The sequence below is a fragment of the Octopus bimaculoides genome, chromosome 4 (assembly GCF_001194135.2).
Source record: "Octopus bimaculoides isolate UCB-OBI-ISO-001 chromosome 4, ASM119413v2, whole genome shotgun sequence".
Lineage (NCBI taxonomy): Eukaryota > Metazoa > Mollusca > Cephalopoda > Octopoda > Octopodidae > Octopus > Octopus bimaculoides.
The window spans coordinates 122,287,808-122,301,822 of record NC_068984.1 but is presented as its reverse complement, the minus strand read 5'-3'; the positions used below and the strand labels follow the sequence as shown (position 1 = coordinate 122,301,822).

The window sequence follows — 14,015 nt, the reverse complement described above, 5'->3', positions numbered from 1 at the left end:
GGGGGTATATATATACACACACACAATGATTGACCTCTTTCAGTTCCTGTCTACCAAATCCACTCACAAGGCTTTGGTTGACCCACGTTACAGTAGAAAATACTTGCCCAAAGAATGGGCTGCACAGTGAGACTGAACTGAAAACCACACAGTTGCAAAGCAAACTTCTTAATCACACAGAGCCATATCTCATCTTAAAATAAGGAAGACCCATTGTATGTTGTAGTCTTGGATAAACTAAAACGAAATAAATAGGTTGGCTAGATATGCCTTTCATTACTGATCTTCTTGATCAAGACTCGCGTAGAGTTAAACGACAAAAGCAACAATAATCATCAGCCTGTGGTACCCATTTACAGCTGAGTAAACAAAGCTGTTAATAGTCAAATGTTTTGGCTCTGGACACTGTAGAGCCTCAGTGAGAGGTTATGAACCACTAGCCCCTTGACCAGTTGTCCGCAACCATAATGATTTAGTCAACAAAACACTGATTAAACAAAGAAATAAAATATGATCATTGCATCTACTTACAGCAAAGGACAGCATGATAAACTGAGTCAGTAGATTGGGGTTCTCCATTGCTTTCCCTGATTTAATATCATTGAATATCTGAAAATAAATGATAGCATTAAGAACACTTTATTAACAATAATGGGTTTTCATTCAGCAAGTCTTAACCCTTTAGCATTTAAACCAGCCATATTTGGCCCAAAATATTCAAAATCTTTTATGCTCAAACCAGCCATTTGCAATCTCTCACACTGATATGACAATATTACTTTCAAAATAAAGAATCACATCGTTGAAATTTCAAAGCTATGAGATAATGCATGATTAAATCAAAACAATGTGAATAAATAAGCATTACATTTGACAGAATATGACGGCTAAAGGGTTAAATAATCATTTGACCACATTATATGATTACTACTAATAATAATAATAATAATTATTATTATCATCATTATTATCATTATTATTAAAAGTAACCAAACTACTTTTATATATCTTACTTCTCAATATATAAATAATATAAACTCATTGTAAACTTTATTGCAAATTCTTTGTCATAAAAGATATAAGAACAACTGTTGAGTCAAAACAATTGCAAGACATCTCAACATGGCTAGTTCAGTCATGAGGTATCTCAACATGGCTGAATTAACAAGTGAGACAGCTCTTAACACGACTTATTTCACAGTTGTTAGGTGTCACAACATGGCTGGTTCAACAGTTGATAGATACCTCAACATGATTAGTGTAACAATTATGAGACGTTTCAATACAGATGTCTCGACATGGCTGTTTCAACAGATGTGAATGAAACTTATCAACATGGCTGGTTCAAAGCTGAAAACATGTATGTTAGTATGGCTGATTCAACAGTTATGAAATAACTCATGTAGAAGAAAGATACTTAATCTTTCAGCATTCAGATTTCTCTATCAAATTTAATGCTTATTTATCATCATTGTTTTAAATTAGTCATGTATTATCTTATAGTTTTGAGACTTCAATGATGTGATAATTTATTTTTAAAATGACATTGTAGTGTAGAAGTGAGAGGCCAGAATATAAAACAGGTAGAAAATTTGAGCCAGGTATGGCTGGTTTAAATGCTAAAGGGTTGAAGTTGGTGAATTGGTAGTCATTAGAATATTGGAAGGAATACCCTGTAGTATTTGTTCTGAATTCAAATCCCACCAGGGTCAATATTATCATTCATCCTTTCAGAGTTGATTAAAAAAAAGTACCATAACATAACATAACATAACAGTAAGAATATATGACCAGATGCCTTGAAGCATGTGTTCTGGTTCTTTTTGTTCTGAGTTCAAATCCTGTTATAGGTGGTGCACTTAATCTATAGCCTATAGCAGAACAGTCTCTTTGGCTGAATGTTGAAGTTATGGGGATGTAAACACACCAATATCAGTTGTCAAGTGATGGTGGTGGGGACAAATACAGACATAAACACACACACATGAATACACACATACACATATATATATGACAGGCTTCTTTCAGTTTCTGTCTACCAAATCCACTCACAAGGCTTTGGTTAGCTCAAAGCTACAATAGAAGACACTTGCCTAAGGTGTTATGCAGTGGGACTGAACCCAGAACCATGAGGTTGGGAAGCAAGTTTCATATCACACAGCCACACTTGCACCTATAGTTAAAAATTATTTCACATTAACTTGAAATTTCTGAATTTTTATGACAAAATCAACTTTACATTTAAAATGTTTAACATGGTGGTCACTCACCTGCTCTGCTGCTGTTTGCAAAATCTCTTTTTGCTTGAAGTTCTTGAATGCTTCAATGGTGTTCACCAGATATAACAAGCCTTCTGCTTTACAATGGCGTGGTGGTGCCTCAGCTTTGCTGAAATAAAAAAAGGTCATCTTCAACATCATTATCATCATTATTGTTGTTTCAACATTCACTTTTACATGCTTGCATGAGTTTGACAAAATTTCTTTGAGGTGGATTTCCTATGACCAGATGACCTTTTGTCACCAACCCCTGTCTGTTCCCAGATAAGGTGATATTTCCCCATAACGTGTTTTCCCAGACATGTTTTCACCGAAGATTGGAAATGAAGGACACTGCATGCATGAAGGGACACTCATTTACAACTTCTATGAGATATCAAGGCAAGGAGACAATAACACATATAAACATATGATGGATTTCCACATTGTTTCCATCAACCAAATTCACTCACACAGCCAGGGGTTATGGTAGAAGACACTCACCCAAGATGCCACAAAGTGGAACTGAACTTGAAACCACATGGTGGTAAAGCAAGCTTTGACTCTGAAGTCAGATAGCCATAATAACTGGCACTCTGTCAGTTATGACGATGAGAGTTCCAGTTGATCTGATCAATGGGACGGCTTGCTCATGAAATTAACATGCAAGTAACTGAGCACTCCACAGATATGCATATCCTTAACATAGTTCTCAGAATATGACAAGACTGGCCCTTTGAAATACAGGTACTACTCATTTTTGCCAGCTGGGTGGACTGGAGCAACAAGAAATAAAGTGCCTTGCTCAAGAACACAACACGCCACCAGGTATTGAACTCACAACTATATGACTGTGAGCAAAATACCCTAACCACTAAGCCATGCGTCATAATAATAGTTTTAAATTTGGCACAAAGCCAGCAAATTTTGGTAGGAAGAGTTTAGTCAATTATATCAACCCCAGTTCTCAACTGGTACTTATTTTATCAACTCCTGAAAGCATGAAAGGTAAAGTCAACCATGGTGGAGTTTGAATCAGAACATAAAGACAGACAAAATGCTGCTAAGCATTTCGTCCAGCACGCTAACGATTCTGCGAGCTTACCCCCTTACCGAAACCATAATAATGTTGACTATCAGACACCTTAAAAATAAACAGCCCAAGGAATTGAACATGAAGTCATTGATATGATATGAGAAACATATCTGAGTTGTGTTAATTGTGAGCATAAGATATGTGACATTAGAGAGAGAGAGTCACACTTTTGAAAATAAACATCTGCATTATGATACACTCACAAATCACACATGAATAACCATATGGCAATCACATGATGGTGATCATCATCATTGCTTAACACTTGGTCTCCATGCTGGCATGGGTTGGACAATTTGACATGGAGCTGATTAGCAGGGAGCTGCCCAGAATCCAACTGTCTGTTGTAGCATAGTTTCTATAGCTGGATGTCCTTCTTAATGCCAACCACTTAAGAGTGTTCTGGGTGCTTTTTATGTGTCACTGTCACAGGTACGTTTATGCAGCACCGGCACAGATGCATTAATGCAGCACCAGCACAGGTGCAGTAACGCAGCAGTGGCACAGGTGCTTTTCTGCTTTTTAAGTGGCACCAGTACCTGAAAAGACAAGAAGCCTGTATGTGTGGAAGGAGACATACGTCTGCAGAGGGACACAATCCTATGTCTTCTTCCGCACATACAGGATTGTCCTTTTAGGTGCTAGCGTGAAATCTTATTCAACAAGGATGAAACTAAAATATAGAAGTATTTATAATTAACATACCTATCAAAGGCAGTGAAATCAAGGCTCAGCCGACATGGCCCACTGGGATATCCTGGTCAATAAAACAGAAAAAAATTAGAAGTAAATGTGTACATGAGAACACAATGCATGGGCATGGTATGAATCAATTATATTGAATTAAAAGAATTTATACATGGATCTTGAATGAGTATGTGTGCATGTGCGTTTATGTGTGTGAGTGAAGGCATGTGGAATAGTGGTTAGAGTACTTGGCTCAAGAACATAAGGTCATGACTTCAATTCCCAGTAACACATTGTGTCCTTGAGCAAGATACTTTATTTTATGTTGCTCCAGTCACTCAGCTGACAAAAACGACAAAAATGAGTAGTACCTGCATTTCAAAAGACCAGCATTGTCACATTCTGTATCACACTGAATCTCCTTGAGAACAACATTAGGGGTGCATGTAACAGTGCTCAGCCATGCAGTGAACTCAGAATCATGCGGATGGGAAGTAAGCTTCTTACAACACAGCCATATCTGCACCTATATATATATATATATATATATATATATATATATATATATATATATACACATACAGACACACACACATACAATAGTATCAAACGAGAATGAATGCTCAACACTGCATTTGATAAATGAATAGGATAACTTCTGTTCTTAGAGTGCATCAAGTTTAGTACTGACAAAAATGAATGGACTTTTTGGCCAACCCAATGTATGTATGAGAAAACTGTTTGACATAGAAACAAGATATTAAAAAATTAAACAAACAATATTCTAACCATTGTAATAAAATCCAAAAATTGGTTTCGGCGAATCGTCTAATCCGTAGACATTGAGTTTGTTCTCTGAAAGTTTATACCACAAACCAGCATCTAAGGCGCTACTGAAGGGTACAAACATCAACTTCTGAGGTTCAGTTGCCATAATTACGAGGCTCAGTTGCAGACGACTGTCAGCTTCGTTGGAGAAAACGTAGTTACAATATTTCAAAGTCCATTGACAAAACTGTCCAAACAACACCACAGCTCGTTATCTTTATTATTATTTGGTATATCAGTTGTTAGGAATAATTCGAGTTTTGTTTATCTTGTGAAAAAAAAAAAGCACTTCTATCTCACTAGCAACATCTGGAACGAAAGTAAAAAAAAAAAAAGTTAGTGAAGCAAATCAAAACAAACCCTGTTTATTCAAGGGATAAATATCTATTTCTAATATTGATACAATAATTTCTGCATAATTTTGGGAAAACATAAAATCAATCCCAGAGCTTCAGTGGTATTTATGTTAACATCTGAAGGATGTCCACGGGATTTGAACTCTGAAAATAAGAGATTTAATCCGACACTACCATTCACAGTCCTTTCAATAGATAAAAAAGGCAATAAATATTCTATCGTAAAAACAAAAGAATGAATTAAAGTGTTGCTGTCCATACGAAAGATAAATTTACTTGTCTAAATACAAGACCAAATGATCTTTCGTCTGCACATAAAAACACTTCGGCCGATATCAGAACCAAGACACGCATTTGTAAGATGATGGCATATTGTCAAGTGAATCGACTTTAGTCCATGACTGGTACTCGTTTTGTACATATGGGTTACATGGAAAGTAAAATTAAACGAACCACTCCCACCACTAAAAATTCAACTTAAGATATGAAAAGCTAAAATAGATACGATAGTATAGTATAGTATAGTTACAAACAGACACGATGTGTGTCAGAGTCCCGTGATAAGCATAAACTAATGTTTCGGACGAGGTCTTTTGTTAGAAAACAAATGTAGTACATTGTCTACATTGTCACCGCCCTCCCACTTTGTCACATTAAACATAAGTAAAAATTTCATGCAGTAAGATTTACATTTATCGTATCAAAACATGTGTTACATAACGTGTTGTTTAGCCCCAGGTCAGTCCTGATAGACGGGCTCCATGATCAAAAGTGGGTAAATTTTCAGATTAACACCCGCACGATTTTCACTACGGTGTTAGGGCTTTAGGATTAGGATTAGTGTTTTAGGGTTAGGGACGGAATTCCCACCCTAACACCTTAGTGAAAATCGTGCGGGTGTTGATCTGAAAATTTACCCAAAAGTGTTCCAGTCATAACCAATCCGTTTCTTTTTTCTTTCTTTCTGGCAATGTACCAAATACTACATTATCCAATGTCTTTCCCGCCTTTTAAGACGGTAAGATGCAGTTTAAAGAAAATTTACAGGGTCATTTCTTGTTGTTCAAAACCCATGTTGTGGTGATCAAAGAGGAACCATAATTGGCCATTCATAAATTTAATACAACTTAACGTTCTTTTGTCAGAAGTGACAATATGTTTCATAAAGCGGTTCCTTTATTGGAATTCCTACATTGCTAGTTATAAATATAAGAACAGCTTTATTATTAAACAAAATTATTTTTAACACTTTATATTGTAAGAACTGTCACACCACCGAAGACTGGGTCATTGGATTTATTTTTACTAATAACAATAAACACTCCCCATAGTAAAGACTTGTGTGTAACAAGTACCATAAATAAAGCAAGGGAGAGGTGTCAACGGGCTTAACTATTGTAATATTTAGCAAGACGAAAAGAGAGATAGAATAGGGTTTAAAACGTAGACAGCATACATTACCTCAGGTAGATATGTAATAATTAAAACAATTGAAGAAATGTCCACAACGAATTATCTTCGATCCAATGAAGTGTATAACTAGACGTGAGTAATTAACGTTTGTGAAGCCCAGTGCTCGTGTCAATTGACCTGGCACTAGATGGAAACTAACGAATATAAACATTGCAGATTTATGTCCCTTCCGTATTCGGTGTTAGGAGAAAGCATGTCACCACTAGAAACTAATTGGGATCTTCTACACGAACCAGTGTTATCAAAGGAAAATTACAGTTTAATACGACCTCTACAAATTTACCAAATAGGTTGCACTTATCAAAATTTACCAAATGAAATGACACGAATAAGGAAAAATGATGCTAGTTACTTCATTTGAAAAGAAGCGAAGAAACTATATCTTTACTAATGAAAATGAGACTACCCTGTACACATAAAAAAAATAGTTAAATTATCTTCTTAATATATAATGGTGGCAAGTTTTACATCATCTGAAAAGTTATTAGTTGAACTATTATTGTAATTTAAATTTATTTATTTCAAAAGAGGAATAAATTGTTCCTTTACATGTCTCAAAATATTTCCTATGGAAAAAAAAAACATTTAATGTTCTTCAATATGTTAAGATTTTTGGTAATCGATGTTTGACCCGTTTGTAAAGGTATATATATATACATATATAAATAGGGTTAGGTGAGTTAGAGGCTAAAATAACCGTCTAAGTGATAGAAGTATCCATTATACTACCGGTATATTACCTATGTTTAACATATGCAAGCATATTAAGCTCATAAATTATAGGTAAAGACAAGGATAAACATGAGTTTATCAAGAATCAAAACTTAAAGAAAACAGAAAATGGAGAAATATTGATGAACAATAATTGACTTACATCAATTATTATTTATCAATTCAATACAATTATTTATTAATTCAATAGAATGCAGTCTATTTGTATTGAATTAATAAATAATAATTGATGTAAGTCAATTGTTGTTCATCAATATTTCTCCATTTTCTGTTTTCTTTATATATATATATAGTCAGTAAATCATAAATCCAAAACAGAAGCACATTCTAAGTTATAGAGCACGAGAGTATTTAAAGATAGTTATGGACAGTTCATTGGGTTTCACATCCACTGGCCATTAGGGTCTGATGAGATGTATGTAAAGCCAAGGACTTTATGGATACAAAACCTTGGGTAACTCTATAAACTAGCCATAACTATCTTTATTTAAATCTATATATATCATCATCATCATAGTTTAATGTCTGCCTTCCACATTGGCATGGGTTAGACAGTTTGACAGGAGCTGACCAGACAGAAAACTGCGCCAGACTTCTGTGTCTGTTTTGGCATGGGTTTTACGGCGAGATGCCCTTCTTAACACCAACCACCCTGCAGAGTGGACTGAATGCTTTTTATGTGGCACAAACATAGGCAAGGTCAGTTTTCATATGGTTTTTACAGCTAGATGCTCTTCCAAATGCCAACTGGATGCTTTTTATGTGGCACCAGCACTGGTAGGGTCACCAAGTAACTTACAAGAGAAGGAGTCATTGAGATGGGAGGGGGTATTGGAGGAAGTGATCTTTTATCAAATGATGAAAAGTCAGAGTGTGACAGAGAGACAGAAACATGTGTTTTGCAAGGTGGTGAGCTGGCAGAATCAATAGCACGCTGGGCAAAATGCTTAACGGTATTTCGTCTGTCTTTACATTCTGAGTTCAAATTCCACCGAGGTCGACTTTGCCTTTCATCCTTTCGGGGTTGATAAATTAAGTACCAGTTACGCAGGAATAATAAATTAAGTACCAGTTACACAGGATAAATTAAGTACCAGTTATTACAGGAATGTGAATATAAGAGAAAGGGCAACAAGGATTGGATAGGGTGAGCTGGTACATAAGTAAGTCCACAAGAATGTGTAAAGAGAATGGCATATGGCTACAGATGGAGATAGAGGAGAATACAGCAAGTGGTGAACATGGGTGGAGAGGGTTGGGTGTTAGGAAGATAATTAATGAGGGAGAAGTTGATTCATTAAGAACAGAATGTGTGTAGGGGCATAGACACAAACAATATGCTTTCAAAGCCTCATTTTTGTTTAGATTAATGTCTTATCAAAAGTTCCAACAATTCATAGCCAATCCTCGTGATAATCTCGACCATTTCCAAATGTTCCATTTGGTTTGTTATGAGTTTATTTTATTTGCAAAAGTATTAAGTATAGAACTGGTAGGGGGCTAAATTAAATACCTTACAGTGGTTAATTTTGCCATTTTATGACCTTTGAATTTTCATCCCTCCAAAGCAAACAATCCAACAAGGATTGCCCTATCTTTTAATTAGGTATACTATATCTAAAACTACATGATTCATCATAATCATTTTTAAGAAGGTAAGATATAGTTTAAAGGAGACTTGGTTGCTGTTTCTATCAATCAAGTGACCACATAGAGCCTCCTTCAACAAAGCTAATAAGAACCAGTAACATATAATGAGATCAATTCATTTGATTTTAGTTTCATCTTTACAAATTTGTGGCCTCATACCAAGTTAGAAATCCATACTTTAAAGTATTGTTTTACACTCTGGTCTCCAGTTTCAACTGCCTAAGATGACTAAGATATTATTCACGCATATATATAAATACACATTACCATATCATTAAGACAGAGAAGCCGATTAGGTTTAGCCTTATGACTAGCCTCTTGTCAGTGAATAGCACAGACTAACTAGATTTTTACCCAAGTGTGTTGTAAAATTTAGTATCATGTGTCAGTTGTCTAGAACATTAACATCATAATATACCTCTATATTATATAATGTACATAAAGTATACATGTGCATGTGTGTAATTTCTGTTATCTGTACAAGTTGCTATATTAGTTTTAAACAGGTTTTATCTTAATACGTTCGAAGATTAGCAGCAAATTTAGATTACACTATGAATTATAATCGAAATTACGTATACTGTTTATAAATAAAATGCCTCAATTCTAATGTACTAGTAATCATGATATATAGAGTTCAAGCCTTGGTGAGTAATAGTGAGATACCACAGTCATGTGAAAAAACCTCATTCACTGATGTTAATAACTTAGAAACATCTGCTGTATGAAAAACATCTATAACTTAGTTTAGTTCAACATATTTAGATATAGTGAACAGCAAAAATCTAAGAGGGAAACATTAGCTCATTATTATCCATGTTTCAATGTCTGTTTTTCTAATTCTACTTGAGTCAGATGAAAGAAGGCTGGAGCAGGGTTTTCTACAGCTTGGTGCTATTTCTGTTGCTTACCCCTACTTATTTTAAATCTCACTGTCTGTTGAACAACAAACAGCTGGGATATGTTTTATGTAGAGAGCTGGAAATAAACAATATTGTATGAATGATCTTTTTGTTACAAAGTTCATGCAAAAAGTGAAAAATTCTGAATCTGATTTTGTGGCTGTTTGCAAGCAAATGACACTTTCAGGATGCTTACAAATCAACAAAGTGTGTGGGAGAGGTTAATACAAACTCACTCATGCATATATTTTCTATCTTTTACTTGTTTCAGCCATTTGAAGGGGCTTTTTTTAGTCAAAGAAATAGACCCTAGGACTTATTTTTTTAAAGCCTAGTATTTATTCTATCGGCCTCATTTGCTGAACTGCTAGATTTTAGGGATATAAATACACCAACACCAGTTGTCATGGAGTGGTGGGGGACAAACACAAACACAAATATATATTGGGTTGGCAAGAAAGTAATTTCGGTTTTTTAGTGTGAAATAAAAGTCATTTTTTCTTCATACAAAGAATGAACTTTAATCAGTTATATATTTTCCATTTTGTTCAATGACCTTTTGCTATCTTTCTGACAACTTCATGATTCCATGCTCATAGAACTTCTGGTCCTTATCAGTCAAAAACTGAAGCAAGTGTGATTTCAGGTCATCATTATTGAAAGTTTTACTAGTCAAAGAATTTTGCAAACTTCGAAATAAATGGTAATCTGATGGTGCAAGGTCAGGGCTATATGGTGGATGTAACATCACTTCCCAACCAAACTCCAATAATTTTTCATGAGTTAGCAAAGATGTGCATGGTCTAGTGTTGCCATGGTGAAACATGATTCCTTTACGATTTTCCAATTCTGGACATTTTTCTTTGATTACTTTCTCCAGTTGCATTAGTTGTTGACAGTAAACATCTGAATTGATCGTTTGGTTTGTTGGAAGCAGCTCAAAATACACAACACCTTTGTAATCCCACCAAATTGACAACATGAGCTTTTTTGATGCAATTCAGCTTTGGATGTGATTTGGACCATGATTGTTTTTAATTGATGTTATCGTAGACAATCAATTTTGCATCACTAGTGATGATTTGTTTCAGAAAAAGATCGATTTCATTGTATTTGAGATGCATGTCGCAAATATTGATTTGTCGTGTTAAGTGAATCTCTTCTAATTTATGTGGAACCTAAATATCAAGTTTTTTTATGAGTCTAAGACATCCTAAGTGATTTTCAATTCTTCTGTGTGCTACATTTAACCTCTCTGTAATCTCTCACACAGTTATATAATAATCAGATTCGATTATGGCTTTGATTCTGTCATCATCAACTTCAGTGGGTTGACCAAAACGTTGATCATCTTTGAGTGAAAAATCTCCAGAATGGAATTTTTAAAACCATTTCTGACATATGTGTTCTGTTAAGCAATCAACACCATAAACTTCACATATCTCTAACAGCTGCAAACAAAATTACGTGCAATTTGCTTTTAAAGTAAACTAAAGGTAACAGCTATCAAATGTCAAAAGGAAAAAATCATAACATTGACAAAAGTCATTCAAACAAATTTGCGAAAAATGAAATTACTGTCTTGCCAACCCAATACGTACATATTTGAGAAGACCCATCAAGCTAACTGAAATCATAGTTGTGACAGATACTGGTGTCACATAAAAGCACCCATTACATTCTTGGGGTGATTGGTGTTAGAAAGGGCATCCAATTGTAGAAACCATGCCAAATCAGACTGGAGTCTGGTGCATCCCCTTAGCTTACCAGCCCTAGTCAAACTGTCCAACCCATGCCAGCATGGAGAATGGATGCTAAATGATAATGATGATGATATGTATATGATAGGCTTCTTTCAGTTTCCATTTACCGAATTCACTCACAAGAAGGCTTTGGTCAACCTGAGGCTATAGTAAAAAACACTTGCCCAAGGTTCTACATAGTGGGATTGAATCTGGACCCACATGGTTGGGAAGCACTCATATAGACAAATATTTTTATATTTGTATATATACATACATATATATGATGGGCATTTTTCAGTTTCTGTCTACCAAATCCACTAACTTGGGTTTGGTCCTCCACCCAGGGCTATAACTGAAGACACTTACCCAAGATGCCTTTCAGTGGGACTGAACCTGAAACCATATATTTGGGAAGTGAACTTCTTAACCACACCAGCCATGCTTACTCCTCAATGGCTAATATTTTAATGATTTCAGCAAGTACAGAAGACAACTCAAGGTGTGTTTGAATTTCAAAAGACCTCTTTAGCAAAGTACAGACATCATCATACTGGATGAAGTAATGTTGTGAGAATCAGTAACTAAATGTACAATGCTATAGAACTGAAGATGCAAAAACAAATTTATTTTTTAAAATATACTAATTTTTCATGCTTATGCATTTATTTCTAAATGATTCTATTATTAACTACACTTAAGCAGAAACAGTGAAGTCTATACATCACTTATAATCATCATCATTTAACGTCCACTTTCCATGCTAGCATGGGTTGGACAGTTTGATTGAAAACTGGTAAGCTGGGAGCTGCACCAGGTTCCGATATGATTTGGCAAGGTTTCTATGGATGGATGTCCTTCCTAACACCAACCACTCCAAGAGTGTAGTGGGTGTTTTTTATGTACCACCAGCACAGGTGCCAATAGCCTGACACTAGTAGAGGTGACGACTATGGTCTCACTTGGCTTGACAAGTCTACACAAGCATGGTGTATTGCCAACAGTCTTGGTCACCTGTCACTGTCTCCATGAGGCCCAATGCTTGAACAGTGCTTTTTATGTCACTGGCACCGGCCACAACTATGATTTCACTTGGCTTGACAGGTCTTCACAAGCATAGCATATCGCCCAACGATTGAAGGGTGCTTTCAATGGGCCAGTTATGCAAAACTGGCATCGGTCACAAATACGATCTCATTAGGCTTAACATTACTGCCATGAGGCCCAATGCTTGAATTTGTTGGGCAAAATGCTGTGCTTGTGAAGACCTGTCAAACCAAGTGAATTCATAGTCATGGTTGATGCCAGTGCTGTTTGACTGGCACCTGGCTTTTTATTCTTTGTAAGCCTAGTACTTATTCTATCGGTCTCTTTTGCCGAACCGCTAAGTTATAGGGACGTAAACACACCAGCACCGGTTGTCAAGCGATGTTGGGGGGGACAAACAGACACACAAACATATACACACACACACATACATATATATATATATATATATATATATATATATATATACGACGGGCTTCTTTCAGTTTCCGTCTACCAAATCCACTCACAAGGCTTTGGTCGGCCCGAGGCTATAGTAGAAGACACTTGCCCAAGGTGCCATGCAGTGGGAATGAACCCGGAACCATGTGGTTAGTAAGCAAGCTACTTACCACACAGCCACTCCATACATACATAAAAGATTTTCTCACTTCCTGAGCGTTAAACGAATACGTTTGTTGTTTATACACCCATCGTTTTTTGTTTTTTTGTAAATTCTCACTATATATACATATATATACACACACGCATACACATATACATATAGAAAAATATATAGGTATAGACATATATATACATATGAACAGGTATATGCACATATACATACACACACACGTATATATATATACACAGATATATACATATATATATACATACACATATACTTACGCATATATATATACACACACACACATTCTGAAGAGCCCGAGGATGATTGTCCAGAAGATTAATTTCTATGGACCTATATGTGACTATGAAGGTCATTGCAGGACCCCCCCCCCATGTCCATTTACAGACCAGACAGTTGTTTCCTAATCATGTTTATTACTGAGGCATTCAGTTCATACCATGTCAAAGTGTTGGGCTTCTTTATAGATGATCTAGCAGTTTCATTGGTTATTCATCTATAATTCCTACTTGTACATACTGATGTCACACTTGTTCAAATCTCCTTCAAGTACATCTTTGAATTACTTCTCTTGTTCACTTTGCATATGGTTTCCTTTATTCACCTGAGAATAAAA

At 35.6% G+C, this 14,015-nt stretch overlaps 1 protein-coding gene across 1 annotated transcript in view; it reads right to left on the bottom strand.

Annotated features, from left to right (window-relative positions):
- LOC106880300 (ubiquitin-like modifier-activating enzyme ATG7) overlaps window positions 1-6,861 on the bottom strand; it is a 27,028-nt gene extending 20,167 nt beyond the window's left edge. The window contains exons 1-5 of the mRNA XM_014930170.2: window positions 6,687-6,861; window positions 4,831-5,178; window positions 4,060-4,111; window positions 2,271-2,388; window positions 532-609 (exon numbers count right to left, since the gene is read on the bottom strand). Of these exons, the coding sequence (XP_014785656.1) occupies window positions 532-609; window positions 2,271-2,388; window positions 4,060-4,111; window positions 4,831-4,975 (393 nt within the window). The 5' untranslated portion in view covers window positions 4,976-5,178; window positions 6,687-6,861. The remainder of the gene's footprint in view (window positions 1-531; window positions 610-2,270; window positions 2,389-4,059; window positions 4,112-4,830; window positions 5,179-6,686) is intronic.
- Window positions 6,862-14,015: the final 7,154 nt, after the last annotated feature.